The sequence below is a fragment of the Phascolarctos cinereus genome, unplaced genomic scaffold, assembly GCF_003287225.1.
Source record: "Phascolarctos cinereus isolate Bilbo 61053 unplaced genomic scaffold, phaCin_HiC Scaffold_1;HRSCAF=81, whole genome shotgun sequence".
Lineage (NCBI taxonomy): Eukaryota > Metazoa > Chordata > Mammalia > Diprotodontia > Phascolarctidae > Phascolarctos > Phascolarctos cinereus.
Genome location: NW_027555514.1, coordinates 90471755 through 90492823, shown reverse-complemented (window position 1 = coordinate 90492823; position 21069 = coordinate 90471755). Strand labels below are relative to the sequence as shown.

General features: G+C 40.9%; 1 protein-coding gene and 1 non-coding gene across 4 annotated transcripts in view; both read right to left on the bottom strand.

Moving 5' to 3' along the window:
- The window catches only part of PRKAG2 (protein kinase AMP-activated non-catalytic subunit gamma 2), a 461370-nt gene that overhangs the window by 252515 nt on the left and 187786 nt on the right, over positions 1–21069 (bottom strand). For 2 of the 3 annotated variants that reach the window (XM_021009627.2, XM_021009628.2), the window contains one exon: positions 13110–13389. In XM_021009627.2, coding sequence (XP_020865286.1) covers positions 13110–13389 — 280 coding nt within the window. Of the gene's footprint in view, positions 1–13083; positions 13390–21069 lie in introns of those variants that run through there. The other variant, XM_078152663.1, reaches the window with a different exon arrangement.
- Positions 19139–19265, bottom strand: LOC144455220 (U6atac minor spliceosomal RNA). The gene has a single exon (XR_013483932.1). It is a non-coding gene; the product is annotated as a U6atac minor spliceosomal RNA (small nuclear RNA).

Below are 21069 nucleotides of genomic sequence, written 5' to 3'. Positions count from 1 at the left end.
AATATCAATGTTAGACAAGCTGTGGGAAGACAGGTACACTAATGCAAATGTGGACCTGTAAATCAGTCCAACCATTCTGAGAAACAATTTGGAACTATGCAAGAAAAGTCACTTTACTACTGCGTGTATATTCCAAGGAGACATTAATAACAGAGGACAGGGCCACAAATATTAAAAAAATCCATAGCAGCACTTTTTGTGGCACCCAAAACACGAAGAAAAAGTGGGTAGCTGTCAATTGAGGAATGGCTGAACAAATTGTAATACATGAATATAACAGATTATTATCATGCCAAAAGAAAGAAACATGAGGAAAGTTTGTATGACCTGATACAGAGCAAAGTAAGCAGAACCATATATGAGTATGATAATATAAATGAAAATAACACTAAAAGGCAATCTAACTCATATTAATTGTAACAACCAATTTAAGTCTTAGAGAACTGATGAAACATATTTCCTTTCCCTCAACAGAGAAATTGGAGAATTGCAGAGACAGAATGTGCCATATGGTGGTCAGGTGTGGTCAGTGTGTCTGTTGGTTGTTTTTTTTTTTTTAAACAAAGGTAGTAGTTGTTGCGGGGATAGGGGTGGTAATACCCAGAAATGGCTATGATTTTTTTTAAAGGATCAATAAGATTAGTTGTTGGGCTTTTTTTTTTCAAGTTGGGTATATTCCTGAATAATTTTTTAAGAACTTTAACTTAAATTTAAAATACACTAAAAGATAGGTTATTTAGTGGGATGCCTCTCCTACCTGGCATACCCCCTCCAGTTATTTCCCACTACTTATACTAGTCATCCTCCAAATCCTAGTTTGATTCTAACTATTCACTAAAGATTTCCATGACCACTTCAGTCTATGTTGACTCCCTCTTCTCTTTGTAGTCAGTGTGTATACTTGTCTATACCTGATTTGGGAAAGAATTGACTTTGGTAGGAAAGGAATCCTCTGGATGCCTTACATCCTATGATTCTGGGTGTACTATTCTCATTCAATGAAGTAATCCATGTAAAGCAAGTGATAAACCTTAAATCCTATACCCATGTAATTTTACTACTCACTCTTCTTGATGGCTGACATTACAGAAGCTTCCAACTACCTGGTTACATCATGTCGAGCATCTGCAAAAACTTTAACTGGTCATTCTCCAATCTGATTGCCACCTTTGACTCCCAGAATAAAGGGATGTGAGGACAGCACTCAGCTCACCCGATCCGGTCAGTGATCTTAAGCTTGGGGAAAATCAAATGCATCTCCTCATCTGGAACAGGCATGGAATCCCTGGATTTTAAAAGAGTCCCTACTCGGGCACCTCCTCTGGCTGATGTGGACAGTATGTTGACTCATTACTGACTGGGCTGACAATGCTTTGCCCTCTATATGGTTGGAATTCTCCACACTGACCTTGATGAAAATTTCTTTGATTTACAGCCCAGAAAAGCAGCCAAACTACATTCTCTGTCCTCCACTTCTGCCGACAAGGGCTCTGTCTGGAACGAAGCTCAGTTCAACTTGTATTCTGACAACAGAGCCCCTGGGCACAGAAAAGGCTCCATGCTGTCTTGCCAAGCCAATGACTGGTTTGGGGCCACAGTGGGGAGTGCCCCACTGGATCTTTTGCTTGGCTGGGGGTGGGCTGACCAACGGGACAGAGAGGCTCCCAGAGACATACAACATACCCAGAAGACCAAACAGGAAGATCTGCCACTGGCGTGAATAGGCCTTGGCGAGAGAGTTGAAGCCAACAGTAATACTGGGGGCAATTGCCAAAAGACACACTGGGCACAAACTGCCAGGAACACCACTAGTTGGCAAAGGAAGATAAAGAAAAGCTGGATATGTCCTCTGGACTGGGCTTTCTCCCAACATCCTGGGGTGCTCAGAGGTAGGTTCCCAGGTTCTCTTGCTCCATGGGTTGATCCCTTCCAAACCAGGCCTTAGACGGATTGTATGAAGATAAGGTGAGTCAGGGCAGCTGTGCAGCACAGATGCTCATTAATACCCATCTGGGCAGATACCCCTGCCCTGTCTCACGCAATCATTTCTGTCTTGAGGGCAGCTTGGCAGACCTTAGGAAGCACTATCCACGTAGAGAGATCAAAGTTGAGATTCGCAGATTCCTAGACCCATAGGATTGAGTACTGAAAGGGACCTTAGAAACAGAGTCCAACCTACTCATTTTCTTTTGCATGCATGTTTTTAGCTTCTGCCAGGCCACAGACTAAGTCTGATCCAGTCCCCCTCCAGAAGCAAAGATGAGAAAAACAAAGGGTTCAAAATTTTCCTTAAAGCCTTATGGTGGCAAATGAGAAAGTAAAGATGGATTACATAGATGCACATATAGCATGGGTGAGATGTGCTGGTACACCCAAGGGGGAGCATTCCCATTAGCTCCCCTGCCCATCTATGCATGCCTAAGATGAGTTAGAGAATGGCAACCAGAGGGATACCAATCTCTTCGTGCCTGAGTGTCCCACTATTTGAAAAACTTTTCAGTTCTCTATACAGTGAACCCAGAGTCATTAAAGATTCATATTCATTGAAAAGTAACTGTGAACAAAATACCATGCTAGGAATTGTGGGAGATCCAAAGTCTAAGATATGGTCCGTGACCTCAAAAAGCTTACCAGGGAAGACAGGACATGAACAAACAAAATAACCAGTAATACAAGGTAGCCTACACTAAAACACCCAGTGAATATTACATTAAGCACTACAGGAATGCAGAAGAAGGAGGGCTCATGTGTGGTTGAGATGACGGCAGGACTTAAGGGTATTGGGAGAGACCTTCTGAGGCCTAAGGGGCTCTCTCTCCCACTTGTTAGAATGGAGGTTTGGCACAAAATGGTTCTAGGTTGAACCCTGGTCAGTAGAACCTGGGAGAGAGAGAATATATTTTGGTTGATTTCGCTATGCTGTGGTTGAAGCAGTGTGTGTATGTGTAGGAGGTGGGGGCGGGGAAGGTGGTTTGGGCCTTACAGGGCAAGATTTAGACAGGCAGAAATTTAAATGATGCTCTAGACTAGACTAGGGGCATAACACCATGACAGAAATAAAATAAATAGCATAAGACATATTCCCCTGTTTTAAAGAGTAGGTGCTGCTGTTGGTGGAGTTGTGAACTGATCCAACCATTCTGGAGCACAATTTGGAACTATGCCCAAAGGGCTATAAAATTGTGCACACCCTTTGATCTAGCAATACTACTACTAGCTCTGTATCCCAAAGAGATCATAAAAAAGGGAAAAGGACCCACACGTACAAAACTATTCATAGCAGCTCTTTTTGTGGTGGCTAAGAATTGGAAATCAAAGGGATGCCCATCAATTGCGGAATGGCTGAGCAAGGTGTGGTATATGAATGTAATGGAATACTATTGTGCTATAAGAAATGACAAGCAGGATGATTTCAGAAAAACCTGGAAAGACTTACATGAACTGATGCAAGGTGAACAGAACCAGGAGAACATTGTACACAGTAATAGCAATATCGTCCAATGAAGAACCATGACTGACTTAGCTACTCTCAGAAACACAATGATCCAAGACAATCCCAAAGACTAATGGTGAAGCATGCTATCTAACTCCAGAGAAAGAACAGATATCGACTGAATACAGGCTGAAGCATGCTGTTTTTCACTTTCTTTCTTTCATTTTTTTCTTTTATTTGAGTCTTCTCGTACAAAATAACATGGAAATGTTTTACATCATTGCACATGTACAAGCTATATCTGATTGCTTACCATCTCAGGGAGGTGGGAAAGGAGGAAATCTCTTCCCCCCCCCCTTAGGCAACTGGAGTTAAGTGACTTGCCCAGGGTCACACAGCTAGTAAGTGTCAAGTGTTTGGTCTGAGGCGGAATTTGAACTCAGATTCTCCTGACTTCAGGGCGGGTGCTCTATCCACTGCGCCACCTAGCTGTCCCTGAAAGGAGGGAATCTCAAGGGGTGGGAGGGAGAAAGGGAGAAAATTTGGAACTCAAAACTTTAAATAAAAATGAAAAAAAAATTTTTTTAAGAGTAGGTGCTGGAATAAATAGAGTGAGCTCAAGAGTAAGCAAATCAAGGAACAACAGGAGAAATGCTGTTAAGAAATGCCTGCAGTGGATTTTAATAAACATTACCATTCAGTGTCTCTAGAAATAGCTGCAAAATATTTTTTAAACAAGTTCATGGACCCCGGGTTTAGAACTGCTTTAGGCTAGTCGTATGGAATTTGTTTTTTAACCAAAAGTGATGGTGCTCAGCTTGATCAACCACCTGACTCATCAGACGTGGCTCCAGGTGACTTGGCTTTTTCCCAAAACCACGTCCACCCTTAAAAGGTGAAATCATAACTACTGGACGTATATAGAAAGATATCCAGCAGCTTTAACGATAACCTCAAACGTTTGTGAGGTACCTACTAAAATAACAACACCCCCACCAGACGCAGCAACGCCATCAACCCCTCACACTTCCGCAGGGTTTCAGGGTTTACAAAAGCACATTCCTCCACAACATCCCTGGGGGGGCAGACGGTATGAGCCATGGGTCTGAAGCCAAAAGTCCGGGCTCTGTCGCTGAACCATTGTATGATCCTGGGTACATTTCACTTCACTTTCTAAAGCTTCAGTTTCCTCATTTACATATAAAATGAGGAGGCTGAACCAGATAAAACCTGAGGTCTCTAACAGCACCTACCTCCCAGGGTTGTTGTGAGCGGCAGTGCCTGGCATGGGGTAGGCTCTATACAAATGCTGATTGCTTTCTTCTTCTCTCTTCCCTCTTCTGGCTACAAATTCTATGATCCTATAAATATTATTATTCCCATTTCACATATGAGGAAACTGAGGCCCAGACAGGTTAAATGATTTACCCTTGGTCACCCAGCAAGTAAACATCAGAGCCTGGATTCAAATTCCAGGTCTTCTAATTCGAAGTACAGCTGTGTTTTCTCTATACTAGGGGATCGTCAGCATTTTTGCATGTATCTGGAACCAAGATCAGGGCTCAAGTCCTCCCTCTGTCAGATACTGACTATATGATCCTGGGCAAGTCACTTAACTTTTCAGGCTCTAAGCAACTCTCTCTTTAACGTGTGTGCGCGCATGTGTGTGTGTGTGTGCGCATGCGTGTGTGTGTGTGTGTGTGTGTGTGCATGTGCGTGTGTGTGTGTGTATGTCATGGAACCTTTTGGCAGCCTGATAATATCTAGGGACCCCTTCTCAGAATAACTGTTAAATTAATAAAATAAAGTATAAAACATTATGAAGGAAACCAAATAAACTGAAATATATTATTGTCAAAATACACACACACACACACACACACACACACACACACTCTTAAAGTTCACTGATTCCAAATTAAGCACTTTTCCTCTACACCAAACTGCCTCTTTGCATTAGTATGCCAGAGACTAGGAAAGATGAAAGATGACATAAGAAATGATTTCTGCTCTCATGAAATTCACAACCTGGCAAAAGGCTATAGTACATATGTAAATAACTATAATACAAAATAAGGGCCTAACAAAGGGACCCCAAAAAAAGTACATGTGGAGTCTGAGGGGAAATGATCAATACGGATGAACAGGGTCATGGAAGGTTTCATAAAAGAGATGTCATTTTAACAAGGTCTTAAAGGATAGGTAGGATTTCTATGGGCAGCGAGGTGGTGCAGTGGATAGAGTGTCTGGCCTGGAGTCAGGAAGACTCATCTTACTGAGTTCAAATCTGACCTGAGACATTTAGTAGTTCTGTGACCTTGGGCAAGTCACTTAGACCTGTTTGCTTCAGTTTCTTCAACTTTAAAATGAGCTAGAGAAGGAAATGGCAAACCACTCCAGTATCTTTGCCAAGAAAACCCCAAATGGGGTCATGAAGAGTCAGACCAACTGAAGAACAAAAGGATTTGTATAGTTGTAGGTGGGGACAGAGGAGAGCGTGTAACAGGAATAGGGAACACTGTAAACAGAGACACAGAGGTAGAACAGTACTGTACAAAGCTTGTGAATAGTCCAGTTTGGCTAAAAGCAACTTACTTCCAAGGGGAGTAGGATGAGCTAAGACTGGAAAGGAAGGGTGGTATACACTGTCTGTCAGGCTCTAAACATTTATCAAGCACCTACTACGCGCCAGGCACTACTGCTAATTAAGCACTGGGGATACAAAGAAGGCAAAAGACTTGCCTGCTCTCAAGGAGCTCACACCCTAAGGGAGAGACAACAGGCAAACAAGTATGTACAAATAAGATATATATAGGACAGGTCAGGGAGGTGAGGGCTAATGAGTCTGAATAGAGAAGAGACAGATAGATGTAGGAGACATGTATACACACACACAAATGTAATCTATATGTATGCACATATGCTATATACACACATATATACACACATACACATATATGTTTTATATGTATGTGTGTACACACACACACAGAGAAATCAAAGTTAACACCAAGGCTTCAAATAAAGCAGGGTTCTGATGACAGTTCCCCAGGGGGATTCCAGAAATGTTCTAAGCAATAGCAGCACTGTTTAGAATAAATGTACCTTTTCCCAAGGTGACTATATTGAAGGGAACTACTGTATTACACACAAACACACACATCACAAATTCACATGATCTAATTATCAGTACAAATTCATGCTTACTAACCTTAATTGGGCTACCCTACCTGGCAATCCTTATACTCATCCTCTATTGATTACATTCGCCATAGAAGCCTGTTTCAACTCTGCCTGCCTCTCCTCAAACCTGCAGCACAGTACCAGGCTGAAGTATCTGTGCAATTGTGCAATCCCAGGCACAGTTTGAAATGGCCCTCCCTATGGTCTCCTGCCCAAGGGAGGATTTGAGACTTCACCGCAATACATGCAAGCCACCTGCTACAAAAGTTATGACATGCCATGGAGAAAGGAATTTTCTGGAATTAAAGCACATGTATTTATAAAAAGTCATATTTAAAAAGCCCCCTCCCAGATCCCCTATCTATACTGCACCCAAGGCAACTTATCTAATTTGACTACCTCTGTCCGAACTAATTCCTAACATCTCATTCCTAAAAGGTGAGCTCACCTTCTATGTTAGAAAGAATGTAAACTATACACCCTCATCTCTGTCCCTTTCTCCCTGAAAATCTCTCTTCACCTTCTCTTTCTTCCTTCAGTCTATTTGAACAAAAAGTCTGTCTCAGCCTCACCAAAGCTAAATCCTTTATGTTCGTCCTTGATCCTATTCTCTCTGACTCCACAGGACCTTGCTTCATTGATCATTCCTTTCTGTATCCCCAACTTCTCCCTCTCTGCTGCTGCCTCCCAGTGAGTATTTGAATAAGGGATTACAAGTTATTAAGTGCCTATGTGCTAAACGCTTTACAAATATGATCGCATTTGAGGTTCACAACAACCCTCTGAGACAGGTGCTATCTCCACTTTATAACTGAAGAAACTGAGGCAGAAAAGTTAAATGATTTACCCAACGTCCCATAGCTAGTAAGTATCTGAGGCTGTATTTGAACTCAGGTATTGCTGACTCCAAGCCCAGAATTCTATCCACTGTGTCCCTAGGCAGGTCTCCCCAACCCTCAAAACTGCTTCTCCTGACCCTCAAGCCACTGTTCTCTTTCTCTCCTTCTCTTCTTCAAAGGGAAGTTGATGCTTCCTACCTCCAACTGCTCTATACTGCTCATTCCTTAACCTCTCCCAATCTAGTTTCCACCCCTGCCATTTAACGCTTCATGCTGCTTCTCCTCTCACCACTCTGCTGTGTCACAGGCTAATCTTCCTCCTCCTGCCCCCTAAATCTGGGGACTTTCCAAGGCTCTGTCAATGCCCCCCTCTCTTCTGTCCTTACTCATTAGATGACAAGAAACAGACAACTACAGCAAGACCTAGCCTAGGGGAAAAAAGAAAAACAGAATTAACTATGACATTGGTCTTCTAGGAAGCTGGCAAGAACGTCAGCCCCCTTCCAAGGTTTACTCTTTAGTGCCCTCACCCACTATCAGAATTATCTCAAGGACACAGTCTATTTAGGCAACTGTACTTGACCTTGTCCTTTAGGAGGACACTATGCTATACTTTAGGATGAAACGAAAAAGAGGCAGTGGATGAAAAGAAGAATAATTTGCTGTGGCTTAAAACAACAACAGTTCTAAGTCTTTTGCAATCAGCCTATAAACACCCCAGCTGTCACCAAAGCCAATCAGGTCCAGGGGTGGGAACTCCTGGGTGAGACTGTTCCTTCTCATTTCGTTCTCACAGAATTCTGAGAGTTGGGAGAGCCCTCAATAGCTATCTGGTTCAACCTCTACCCCACAAGAGGTCCCCTAACCTCATTTGAAAGGCCTCCAAAGGGAGGAAATCCACCAAATCTCAAAACAACCCATTCCAATTTTGGATAGATCTCATTGTTAGGAAGCATCGAGCCTAAACTCGTTTCTTTCCAACTTTCATCCATCCCTCCTGGTTCTGCCCTCTGGTGGCTGAAGAAAACAAGTCCAATCTCTCCAGCCTTTCAACGGCTTGACCACAGCTATACTGGTCCACCTAAGTCTTCCTTTCTCCAGGCTAAACACACCTAGGCTTTTTTCATATAAACATTTCTATTTCTACACATATAAACCCCTTAGGCTGTCTTGATGCCTTTTTTTGATTTCATGTCTCCTCCAAGTTCAATTAGTCAGTCAATAGGCATTTATTAATGAGCATTTATTATGTGCCAGGCAGCATGCTAAGTGCTAAGTATACAAAGAAATGCAAAGGGTGCTCACATTCTAATGGGGAAACAATATACCTGTGTATAGACTATATATCCGTCTATCTACATATATATATACATATATATATGTAGACAGACAGATATAAATATATATATATATATACACACACACATACAGAGAGAGAGAGAGAGAGAGAGAGATGTATGCACATACACCCACTACACATACATACATAAATACATACACACACACACACACATACAGAGTAAACTGGAGGTAATCTCAGAGGGAAGGTACTAGCATTAAGGAAGATGAGGAAAGGCTTCTTGCAGAAGGCAGGATTTTAGAGACCTGAAGGAAGCCAGGGAAGAGAGGAGAGAGAGAAAAGGAAGGAGAGGATTCCAGGCATGGGGCACAGACAGTGAAAAAAGTCCTGGGTCTGGAGATGGAGTATTTTGTGCATGGAAATCAGCAATGCTGGACTTCAGAGTATGGGGAAGAGAGTAAAGTGTAAGAAGAGTAGAAAGGGAGGAAAGAGAGCCAGTTTATGAAGGGTTTTAAAAGCCAAATAAAGCATTTTATATTTGATCTTGGGGAGCCATTAGAGTTTACCAAGTACAGTAATGACATGGTCAGATCTGTACCTTAGGAAAATCACTTTGGTAACTGAATGACTACAGCAAGGAGACCCTCGAAGCAGGTAAGCATGTGAAATTCATCATAATCTACTTTCACTGGCATACATGAGGGAGGGGGGTGGAATGTAGCATGACTTGCCCTAAGCCAGGAAGGCCTGTGGTGACAGCACTAGGCCTCAAGTCACAATAGCAAGAGATAGCCTCCCCCATCAACACAAACAGCCTAGATGGAACCAGTGGAGAACAGACCAACCCTTGGGAGGAAATATCAGACCTCCCTCTTGGGCAATCTATAAAAGGAAGATAACGAGTTTGGTGGACGATGCTAAAGTCCCAGGCCAAGGACCTAAGCTAATGATCGATGGGGTGTGTTAAGTGTGTTTGACAGATGCGATCCTTGTTTCTATTATTAATATGTTTGACTTGGTTGAGGCGCCTGTGATCTTGGGAAATATAGTCTATTTTCCTTTCCCTGAACAAATACTTGGACTCCTAATCACCAGAAACTGATTACACAAGGCCAAAGGGGAGGGGGAACTCACATCTTAACTCCCTTTGCAACACTGACTTCATCAAGAACAGACACATTTTTCTATAGCCCTGTGCTATAAATGTAAAGTCCAGTGAAGAGTTATTCAGTAAGGGCCAAGAATTTCCAAGAATGGTATTTATAGTAGGAAGAAAACGAAAATATTTCTGGGGATTAAATTTGCATGTGGCTCCATGTTAGCGAAAGGGACAGACACTGTGAAATGGATTCTCCTGTGGGTTCCCTATGGCATTGTGGCTTAATAGAAAGAGCACAGGATTTACTGAACTTAGTCAAGAGATCCAGGTTCTAGTCCTAGTTTTCACCACTGGTTATCCATGTGACCTTGAACAAGTTATTCTTTTTGCTTCAGTTTCCTCATTTATAAAATTGAAAAGGGTTGGTTTAGATCAGAGGTGCTAGACATGTGGCCCATGGCCCATACCAGATTTAAACATAACTGGGATATATTTTAGCAAAATAAATAAAATGTAATACAACATAGATAATGTCAACATGTGGTTTTCCAAGTCAACATAAACCCACAGGGGTCCTTACAAATGGGTCAGTGGCCCTTGTTTCTATTTGAATTTGATGCCATTGGTTCAGATGATATTTAAAGGTGCCTTCTGGTTCCAACGTTCCATGAGTCTTTAAGTGTTTAGTATCTGCACATTCACCACACTGTGAAATTCCTCTTAATTTCCCAAAGGACATCTGAACCCAGCTGTGTGTCTCCTTTGTTCCCTAAATGAATCTGAAGCCAAGAGAGAAAGTGTTTCAGTTGGAAAAAAAAAATAAGAGAGTAAAATGGCTAACTCAGTCTCAGGAGTACAGTTACTTATTCAGAGGGAGATAACTGGGCTTACTGAGGCAGGTTCTGAAATCTGATGTTTCCTCGGAGTAGGACACAAACCTCTTCCTTCCAACCCTTTGGCTCTGTTATTAATACATTCTGGAAAATGCAAGCTGCCTGAGGGCAGGGATTTTTTGTGGTTGTTTTTGTTTTTTTGTACCCAACACACAACCTAGTGGTACATCTCAGCTGTATATGATAAGCAGATAGCATTGGTCCTAGGAGCAGAGCTTGCCTCACTATCATAATGATCCTTCCTGATCTCCCTGGCCCTGGACTCTGACTTCCTAGATGATGCTTGTGAATTCCTTCCCATCCTAAGCTAACTTTCCTGGACTCAACCTCTTGCATACCTGTTAGACCCCACCTTGAGAGCCACATTCCTATTCCTGCCCCTTCCTGCGCAGCTCAATCCCACCATCACCTATCCCCTGGTATGAAACCAAATTCCACGTAAAGATAGTTTTCAACATTCATTTTTATAAGATTTTGAGTTTCAAATTCTTCTCTTTCCCTACTTTCCTTCCCCCCATCCCCAAGATAGCAAGTAATCTGATATAGGTTATATATACACAATCATGTTAAACATATTTCCACATTAGTCATGCTGTGAAAAAAGAATCAGAACTAAAGGGAAAAACCATGAAAAAGAAAAAACAAAAAAGAGTGAAAATAGTATGCTTTGATCTGCATTCAGACTCCATAGTTCTTTCTCTGGATGTGCACAGCATTTTCTATCATGAGTCTTTTGGAATTGTCTTGGATCACCGTTTTGCTGAGAAGAACTGAGTCGATCATAGTTGATCATCGCTCAATGTTGCTATTTCTCTGTACCACACTCTCCTGGTTCTGCTCACCTCATTTAGCATCAGTTCATGTAAGTCTTTCCAGGAAACCAGTCTTTTTGAAATTGCAACACTGTCACTGTTGCCCAATTTCAAGATATCCTTCTTAAAAGCACTAAAAAATGTATCACTGTGTTTTAAACTGAAGTAAAATTAAAGAAATTTTGTTTTGCTGATTACTTAATAACTATTATTGTAACTAGGGCCATCTGTTCTGTCACAAAACCAGGATGACAAATTAATTACTACATTAAACAGCTACCTCCCAAGCTGTCTACCAAGCAGGTTATGTCCCTGGGAGTTTTTTGGTCTAGGCCTGAAATGAGGTGTTCTGATGCTCCATACACCCCTCATGAAGGCCATTTCACCCAACTCTCAAATTCTGTACCTATAATACTTCTATCATGCAACTTTTGCATAATATGAGTTCATGGTGGGCCTTAAGAGGAATGATCTGCCCATGCCCTATTATTATAAGAATACAGGAAGGCTTTCTCTTCCCATTGCAAACTGTCTCTCCAACTCAGTTGCCCCAGTGCGTATAATGCTGCTATTAGAGAGCCTTACTTAACTATTTTTGAGCAATCACATATTCTCCTTGAGGTCTTTTTTTCAAAAGTTACTCCTGGCTGGGATAATATATGAATTATTTAATCAGATCCTATCCTTAACTGGAATAATGATAAAGCACTAGCTGCCAAGTTAAGAGTGAGGAGGCAATGAAACAAGGTTGAAAGGGAGTAGCAGAAATGGGAAAAAACAAAAAACAGACCATGTCTACTTCCCAGTTTTGCCTCAGACTAATCCTGTGTTATCAACATTTTTCAGTCTTGAATGTTTTTAAAAAAAGTTGCACTTAAAAAAATTTTAGTTTATGAATATTAGATTAGGCCCAAATATATATCATTGCTCTTGACATACTAAACACATTTCCATTGGCAGCCCTTTTCCTCCCTCATCCCCCCGCCCCAACCCCTTCTGCTTTTGCCTGGGGCATTCAATTAAGAACATGCCAACCTAGCTTGTATTTCTTACCCTTAATCATCCTGGTAAATGCCAAACCAAAAGGGAAGAAAAAGGTGAGAGGTAAAGACGTAGGTATTCTAGGAGGATTCTTATTTGCCCGGTTCTAGCGAGATGCATCTGGACTTAGGTGGAGGCTTTATTTTTTGCCAGATCTGGGGGGAAAATTCAGAGACCATTCTGTATATACGTCTACATGTATCATGGAAGATGTCGAGAGCCAAATAACCCAGAGCTTGTATCATAGGAAATATAAGAAGCCTATCGGTATGAAACTAAAGAAGGCAAGAAACATTAGCTGAAAACCCTTTCTTTTGCCACGAGGTTTTTGTTGTTCTCACCATACCAGAAAGGCAGACCCCTGTGTCACCATTAGTTACTACGCCATCTGCACAGAGTGGTCACCAGATACATCAACATAACCATGGACCTTTTTTAGCAAACAAAGCCAGGAGATGGTTTCACCCACAGTCCTGAACCCACCTGAAACCATAGGATCAATATCTTACTTTTTCTCGAGCGGGAAAAAAACTTGATTCCCCCAGGTGAGGTAGATGGGTTGGAGTTCGGGGAGGACTCTTTGGAGGAGGAGCGAAAGATGCCGCTGAAGCTCATGCGACGCGGAGATCTGGGAGGGGACTCCTGGTAGGGGAAGGGGAACACCGTTTTGGGAGAGCCTGGGCTATTCCTGGCCCTCACGGGGGCTGACACGGGGCTGGAGGGCCGATGCTGAGGGCCTCGGGAGAAGAACCCTTTGGAAGGACTCCCGGAACTGAAGGGACTGTCCGCCTGTGAGGGAGAAGGGGGAGAAAAAGAAGCACATTAGGTCACATTGCCCATCTAGGTGTCCTACATTAAACAATTATCTTAAGATTTTTCGGAATACGCTTGAAGCTTAGCGCTCTAATTCTGTTGTGTTGAACACAGACACTGAGGTCACAGGTTCATTCCTTGTGAGCAAATTTGTCCCAATGGTCACAGACTATAGCCCAGTTTCATTTCCAACTCCCCACCCCCGACCCTTGCCATACTTTCTTCAATTCAATCCTATAAGCATTTGTCAAACTCCTACTATGTGTAAGTCACTGGAGATACAAAGATAAATATTAAACAACTCCTAACCTTAAGGAACATATATTCTACTAGAGTAGAAATAGCATCTATACAGATCAATTAATACAAGATACATGCAAGGTAAACAAAAATGGAAGAGGACAAGAGGTAGAGATCTGGGTAGAGATCTGAAAGGGCCCAGGTCAAGGATTAAATTCTGTGACATATAAAAAAGTCTGAGAGACATAATTTCTGTGTAATTAATTATTTTATTAATTATGGCTAGCAAACAGTTAATAAAAGGATGGTCATCTGACTGTCTCTCATAAACCAAAGACTCCTCCTAGAGGCCTCTTCATACTTACATATCCTTGGAAGAGTGGGTATTCCTGACAGAGGGCAATCAACTCTAATTGGTAAACAATAAGAGAATGAATATTACAATGAGGGGTGGGGCTGTGGGCCACGACTTTGATTATGTCACTCTTACTCCTTGACCGCCCCCAGCCTTGGGCAATCTGGACAAAGGATGTACCTACCCCCAACTCAAGCCTGAGCAGAACACAGTGGGCCAGAATTTACCTAGATTAGATTCTCTTTGCAAGGTTTTCTAACTGAGTGAGGTGACAATTCCGCCTAGACAAGATGGTCTTAGTAGCGTCACTTTTCGGGGGGGGGGGGCTGGGAAGGTCAGTAATATCCTTCAAAGACTAGCTTTATTAACTTACAGGGGGTTATTTCTGAATGAGGAAATAGAAAAAAATCTTCATCTTAACAAATGGTTATTAATATAAGAGAGATATAATTATTTCTCTCATTCTGAAGGGATGCATGCTGGGATCTGAAAACAGAATTTTTGGGGCAGCTAGGTAGCTCAGTGGATAGAACACCAGCCCTGGAGTCAGTAGGACCTGAGTTTAAATCTGACCTCAGACACATAACACTCACTAGCTGTGAGACTTTGGGCAAGTCACTTAACCCCAACTGCCTCACCAAAAACATACAAACAAATAAATAAATAAATTGAAATAATTTTTTATCTTCTAATCCAGGGTTTTAAATTACTCTGTGTGTGTGTGTGTGTGTGTGTGTGTGTGTGTGTGTGTGTGTGAGACAGACCCCTCTGGCAAGTCTGGCAAAGCTTATGGACCCTTTCTCAGAATTTTTTAAAAAAAATTTATAACTGAAGGAAATGTTAAATTTTAGTGAAAATAAAGATGTATTTTTTTTCTCATCCAATTTCACAGACTCCCTGAAATCTCTCTATATGAAGCATATGGACTCTAGGTTAAGGATTCCTCTGTCTAGCTGCTTTATTAATTGACTGGACTTGAAGTTATAGAGAGATCCAGTAAAATGGATACATTTTATCATTTTTTTCAAACTACTCAAAATGCAACTCAATAAGCCAAGCACCTAATGTGTGCAGGGTTATTGTGTAAGTAATGGGGGAAATTAGTTAAAACACCATGGTACCATGAACTGCCCTCCTGGAGCTTACAGTCTAGCAGAAGGATAAAATACTTAAATTTATAGTTAAGTTATACGGCATTACACAAAAATTGCTGTAACAGTCTTGTTTATAGAAATGTAAAGGCACTGTTTATGAAGATAATTTGTTCTTTTGGTATGCCCTCACACAACCTTAGATCTAGAAGGAGGCTTAATGACCAACTAGTTCAACAAATTTATTTTACAGATGAGGAAACTGAGGACAAGACAGGTATAATGACTTGCCTATATTTGCAAAGTTGTCAGTGGTCTTCCTGATTCCCAGTTCAGTACAACATAATGCAGTGGATAGAACACTGAACTAGATGTCAGCAAGATCTGGGTTCAAACTGCCCCCTCAAGTACCCTGAGCAAAGTGCTCAGCCCCGATAGCTTCAGTTTCCTCATCTGTAAAATGAGGCAGTTAGATTTGATGGTCTGTAAGGTCTGGTCCCTTCCAACTCTAAATTTATGATTCTATTTTCTTTTCCATGATATGACACTATTCAGGGAATTCAGATCGACAAAGTGTTCCACAAACCTGTGACCATAACTCTGAAAATACATCAAAACTTCTACCCTGCTGATAGTTGATCCTGAATATAATCTTTCAAATTAAGATCAGAACCTTTGCAGTTCCTTTCTACCCTCTTTAATTGTGGTAGAGTTGAATAGGCCTTTCACCACTGGGGGGCACAGCTGAGCATGAAAATCCTGTAATACTGCCAGTGAAATACCTTAATGACTGATGCTTCAGCTATAAGGTTTGATTTTAATGTAAATCAAATCAGCATTAAAAAAAAAATAAAGATCAGCAGATGCTGGTCAGTTTCTCACTCTAGGTAAAAGGCTTCTTTTGTAGACCGATGTGAAGACATTTAGCTTTTCCGAAGTGATTCACTGATGCTACATTTCTGGAAGCAGCTGCCCAGAAAAAGGGGAAAGCCCTAAAGCTAAAAGTTATAGAATCATAGAATTTGAGAACCGGAAGTGATCTGAGCAGTCACCTCATTCAACCCACACATGAACGGAATTCCCACTTATTAACATATTTGCCAAGTGGTTGCCCATCTTCTACCAAAAGGAGGTAAACCTTTCAGGAAAGCACATTCCATTTTCGAATAGCTCCAAATCCTCAGGTGTTTTTTTTCTGACCTCAAGCTTAAAATTGCCTATTCATAACTTCTACCTTGTTCCTGTTTCTGTCCTTTGGGACAAAAGAGAACAAATCTAATCCTACTCGGCAGCCCCTCAAATACCTAAAGACAGATATCACGGCCACAGCAACATTCCCTGCTTTGGGCTAAATATACCAATTTCCTTCAAGTGATCTTCATATGGATATAAATTTAAGACCCATGTATTCAAGGCCATGGTCGCCATGGACCAGGCCCCATCCTAACTGCCCTCCTCTGGACAGTCCCCAGATTATCAATGTCTTTCTTATCACATGGTGTCCAGAACCGAATATAATACTCCAGCTAAATTCTGATGAGGAGAAGGTGCTGCAGTGGGACTATCACCCCCCTATCCCCAGAAGCTGTGTCCCACTTAATGCAGCTCAAAATCTCATTAGCTTTTTGGACTGCCATATCACACGGCTGGCTTATATTGTGCTCAAAGTCTCCCAAAACCCCCAAATCTTTCTCAGAACTGATGGCTGTATATTTGACCATGTGATCAAACAGGATAATATATGTTATCAGATGAACAGTACATATTTAAAGGGGAAATTGCCAGGGCTTCAGAAACATTGACAGGAGCCCCAGAGCATTTTAGAGGTACTATAACATCCACAATTCATGATGACATTTTGGAATCCATATACTGTTCTGATGAAACATTAGATATTGATGTTGAAACCCTGTGCAATCTGAGATATGAGGAAGAATTCAAGGAACCACAGATAGCAGATGGGGACGGTGATGAAAGGCCATTCACCCAAGCTGCAGGCCCAAAGGCAGAAGCTGGCTTCCAGCCCTCCTCTTCTTGAGGAGGAGTTTACAGTGGAATGTGCCTTCATCTTAATTTCATAGCCTTTTGGGATAACATGCATTATCTGGGGCTCAAAGGACTTGAAGCAGTAGGAAAAGATGGACAATCTTTGCCAATTACATTAGATAAGATGTCTGCCTCACCCAGTGACTTAAATGACCTCCCCAAACACACAGATGATTCTAGGACCTAAGCACAGTGTCTGGCACATAGCAGGTGCTCGGGCATTTAATAAATGCTTATATCCACCCTCCTCCCATACATCCTTCATCATATAATTGTGGAGCTGACTTTTAGTACCCAAATGGAAGACTTTTTATTTTTCCCTTTATCTTATTCTATTCGGGCAATGCTCTAGTCTGTCAAGATCCTTTAGAATCCTGACTATCATTTGGTGTGCTAGTTATCTGTACTACCTTTTTGTGATCTGCACATTTGATAAGCATGCCTTTATCCAAGTCATTGATAAAGGTGTTAAACAGCACAATGCCAAGCACGCATCACTGGAATATTTCATTGAAGATCTCCTGCTGGCACTGAATCACCAAGAACTATTCTGTGAGTCTGGCCATCCAACCAGCTCTGAACCCACTGGATATTTTATCAAAAGCTTTGCTAAAATCTGGGTAAGCTATATTCACAGCACTCCTCTCACCAACTACTTTAGTAACATTATTAAAAACAAACAAATAAACAGTAGTCTGACATGATTCTTGATGAAGCCATATTGGTTCTTTGTAATTAATCCTTCCCTTTCTAGATATACACCAAGGCTCTTTAATGCTCCATTCTAGAATTTGCCCTAGGAATTCAAGGCAAGCTTACTAGCCTATGGTTTGTAGACTCTGTTCTCTTCTCTTTTTTTTGGAAGCCATTATAGCATCTGACCTTCTCTCATCCTGTTGAACCTCTCCAGTTTTCCATGATCTAAGTCAAAAGACCTGGATCCAAGTTCCAGTTCTGCCATTTACTAGCTGTGTGAGCTTAGGCAAGCCACTTCCTCTCTCTCTCTCTCTCTCTCTCTCTCTCTCTCTCTCTCACTCTCTCTCTCTCTCTTTCTGAGCCATAGTTTCCTCATCTCTAAAATGAGGGAGCTGAATAATATTTGTAAGGTTCCTTCTAGCTTTAAGCTATCAATCTATGAAAAAAGATGATACCACACCAGGAGTGCCACGGTCTTTTTAGTGCTGGTACTCCTATTACAACCCATCCATCAGCCCATGAGAGACAGACATATCTTATTTATCTCATATGATAACAGAATAAGATCTTTTACTTAAGTTAGTTTTCTATATGCTAATAGTTACTTTTAAAAACTTTTGGCAAAACCTTCAAAATTTTTTCTTCTCCTGTATGGGACATTTCTAAAATGTCCACATTTCCCTGCATTCTTAAATGAAGTATATACTTTTAAAATCCATGACTAATTACTGTTAAAAATAAAGAGCGGTACATTTTGGCACAACATAAGGGGGAAAACTTGGGACTGCTGAAAAGTGGAATCAGTTGCATTGGGAGGCAGTGAATGCCTTTTACCAAAAGTCAGGAATACTGTCAATAGGATTCATGTTTCAGAGGGTTGGACTAAGGTGACCCTGGAGATATCTTGTAACTCTTACAGTTTACGCAGTTCACGGTTCTTTAAGGTCATCCTTATATCCAATCCAATCAAAGGTTTTTTGGGGTTTTTTTTTAGAGCTGGAAGAGCTTTTGAGATTCTCTAGCCTTGAGGCCTGGAGAAGTTAAACAAATGGCCTACCCAAGGTCAATTACTAAACCAAGCCGAAAAACACTCAATATGATCAGGGGCTGTTCAAATGAATAGGATAGTCTGTTTCTATATCAATGAGCCTAGAGAGCCATGCCTTAAAAGAAAATTATGTTTTATTAGAAACAACATTAAACATCCACATAAACCATCACATTAGCTCCTCCACTATTTATATTTAAATTAATTTCTCTATTTTGATACTTTAAGAAAATGTTGCTGGTACTTCCCAGTGACTTGCCATCATCCTCTTTTGTAACAAAGAATGCCTTGACTGCACGTGCACTGTAATGGTCACTAGGATCCGTCCCATTCTTATTAATGAGAATGTTAACCTTTTCTCCTTCTCCACCAACAGACTGTTTAATTTAAATTAATTTCAAAATGTAAAATATCTTAACCGCTTTTTCAGTCCTTTCCTCTGATTCTCCACTAATATTCTTTGTCCACACATACCCATTCACTTTTCCTCTATGCTTTTCAAGTCTCTCTATATAAGTTCTTCTGTATTTTGCTGTTATCACTGTCCCTGCCTCCAACAGAACCTTATTCCTTCTAATTTAATATGGTCTAAGAATCCAGATAACAAGGCACTGTTTTGCCTTTATTTTAGGTACAATTAGAACATGCTTGGTTAGTGACAGCTAGGTGATGTGATGGATCTGGAGTCAGGAAGACCTGAGTTCAAATTTGACCTCAGATGCTGATGTGCTGCAGGACCCTTGGCAATTCACTTAACATCAGTTCCCTCAACAGTAAAATAGGAATGATAATAATAAGAAGAGTAGCATCTACCTCTCAGGATTATTTAAGGATAAAATAGATAAAATATTTGTAAAGTACTTTGCAAACCTGAAAGGCTATATGTTATAAAGCTTAAAACTGTACTAAGATTTGTTGTATAAATGCTAGCTGCTGCTACTGTTGCTGTTGTTGTTGTTATTATTATCATTATTATTATTATTATTATTATTATTATTATTATTATTATTATTATTACTGTGAGGGCCTCAATAGTTCCAGCATTTAATTCTTAGATTTTGCAATGTCAATATTTGCTGCTAAGAGGTTTCTCTATTTCCTTCCTGTTTCTACCACATCAACAATAAATGATGCACATCTTACCCAGAATTAGCTGCCGGTCTGTGGAAGGTCAACTGAAAGCAAGGATCTTTGGGAATGGGACAAATAGAAGAGTATGGGTATAGGTGGGTGGGAAAGGCACCAGGAGAAGGGCATAGGTGGAGAGTCAAAAACAGCCTTCACCATTTTGCTTAGGATTAACATCAATTATTTAGCATGTAATGCCACTAACCACACCAATAAATCTTGGTTTAATCTGCATCCCTCTCAGCCCCACCCTAGGAAACTATTAGGTTCTCTGCCAAATACAAGAGCACATCAAAAGCTATAAATGCTAAGGATATAATTATGGACTGATGTGAATTTGGGGGTAGGGCTAAATGAGGGCTAAAGTGCTTTTGAAAGTTCTTGGCTCTAATTAAGAAGACTTGTGATTTCCTCTCCTTTACTTTGCTCATTTATTGGTCACTTTAGGAAGATGCATAGGATCCTGGATTCAGAGCTGGAGGGAGCCTCAGAGATCACCGAGTCCAATCCCTTCACTTTATGAATGGACAAACAGACCCAAAGAGATTAAGTGATGTGCCCAAGGTCACACAAGAGTAAATAGGAGAGTCAGGATTCAAATTTCTTAGAAGAATTACGCTTTCTGATGAGGTTTAAGTGAGAAAACGGAGGTAGCTTTGGAAATTGATGGTTAAGAGCAAGCTCAGGAATAAAGGGCAATCTGAGCTAATACTCAGAAGTAAGAGCTAGATAAAGAGGGAACAGAGGGACAAACTCTTGAATGATGACTAAAGCTTAATAAAAAGTGCTCAGAGGAAGAATGACGTGGAAGGCTGATCAATGATTTCTACTTGGATGACATTTCAACAAATCAGAATGTCGTATGTAATTATAATAATGATAATGTATCTATATTGTTCTTTTCAACTTTTCAATCTGTTTCCCCCTTTCAAGATGATTATACCCTTTTATCTTCACAACAACCCTGTAAGGTAGGCAGTAATAATAATTATAGACCATGTACTCCAGATTTTGGGCAAACAGATCTTAAAGAGTTCAAAGAAATGGTAGGT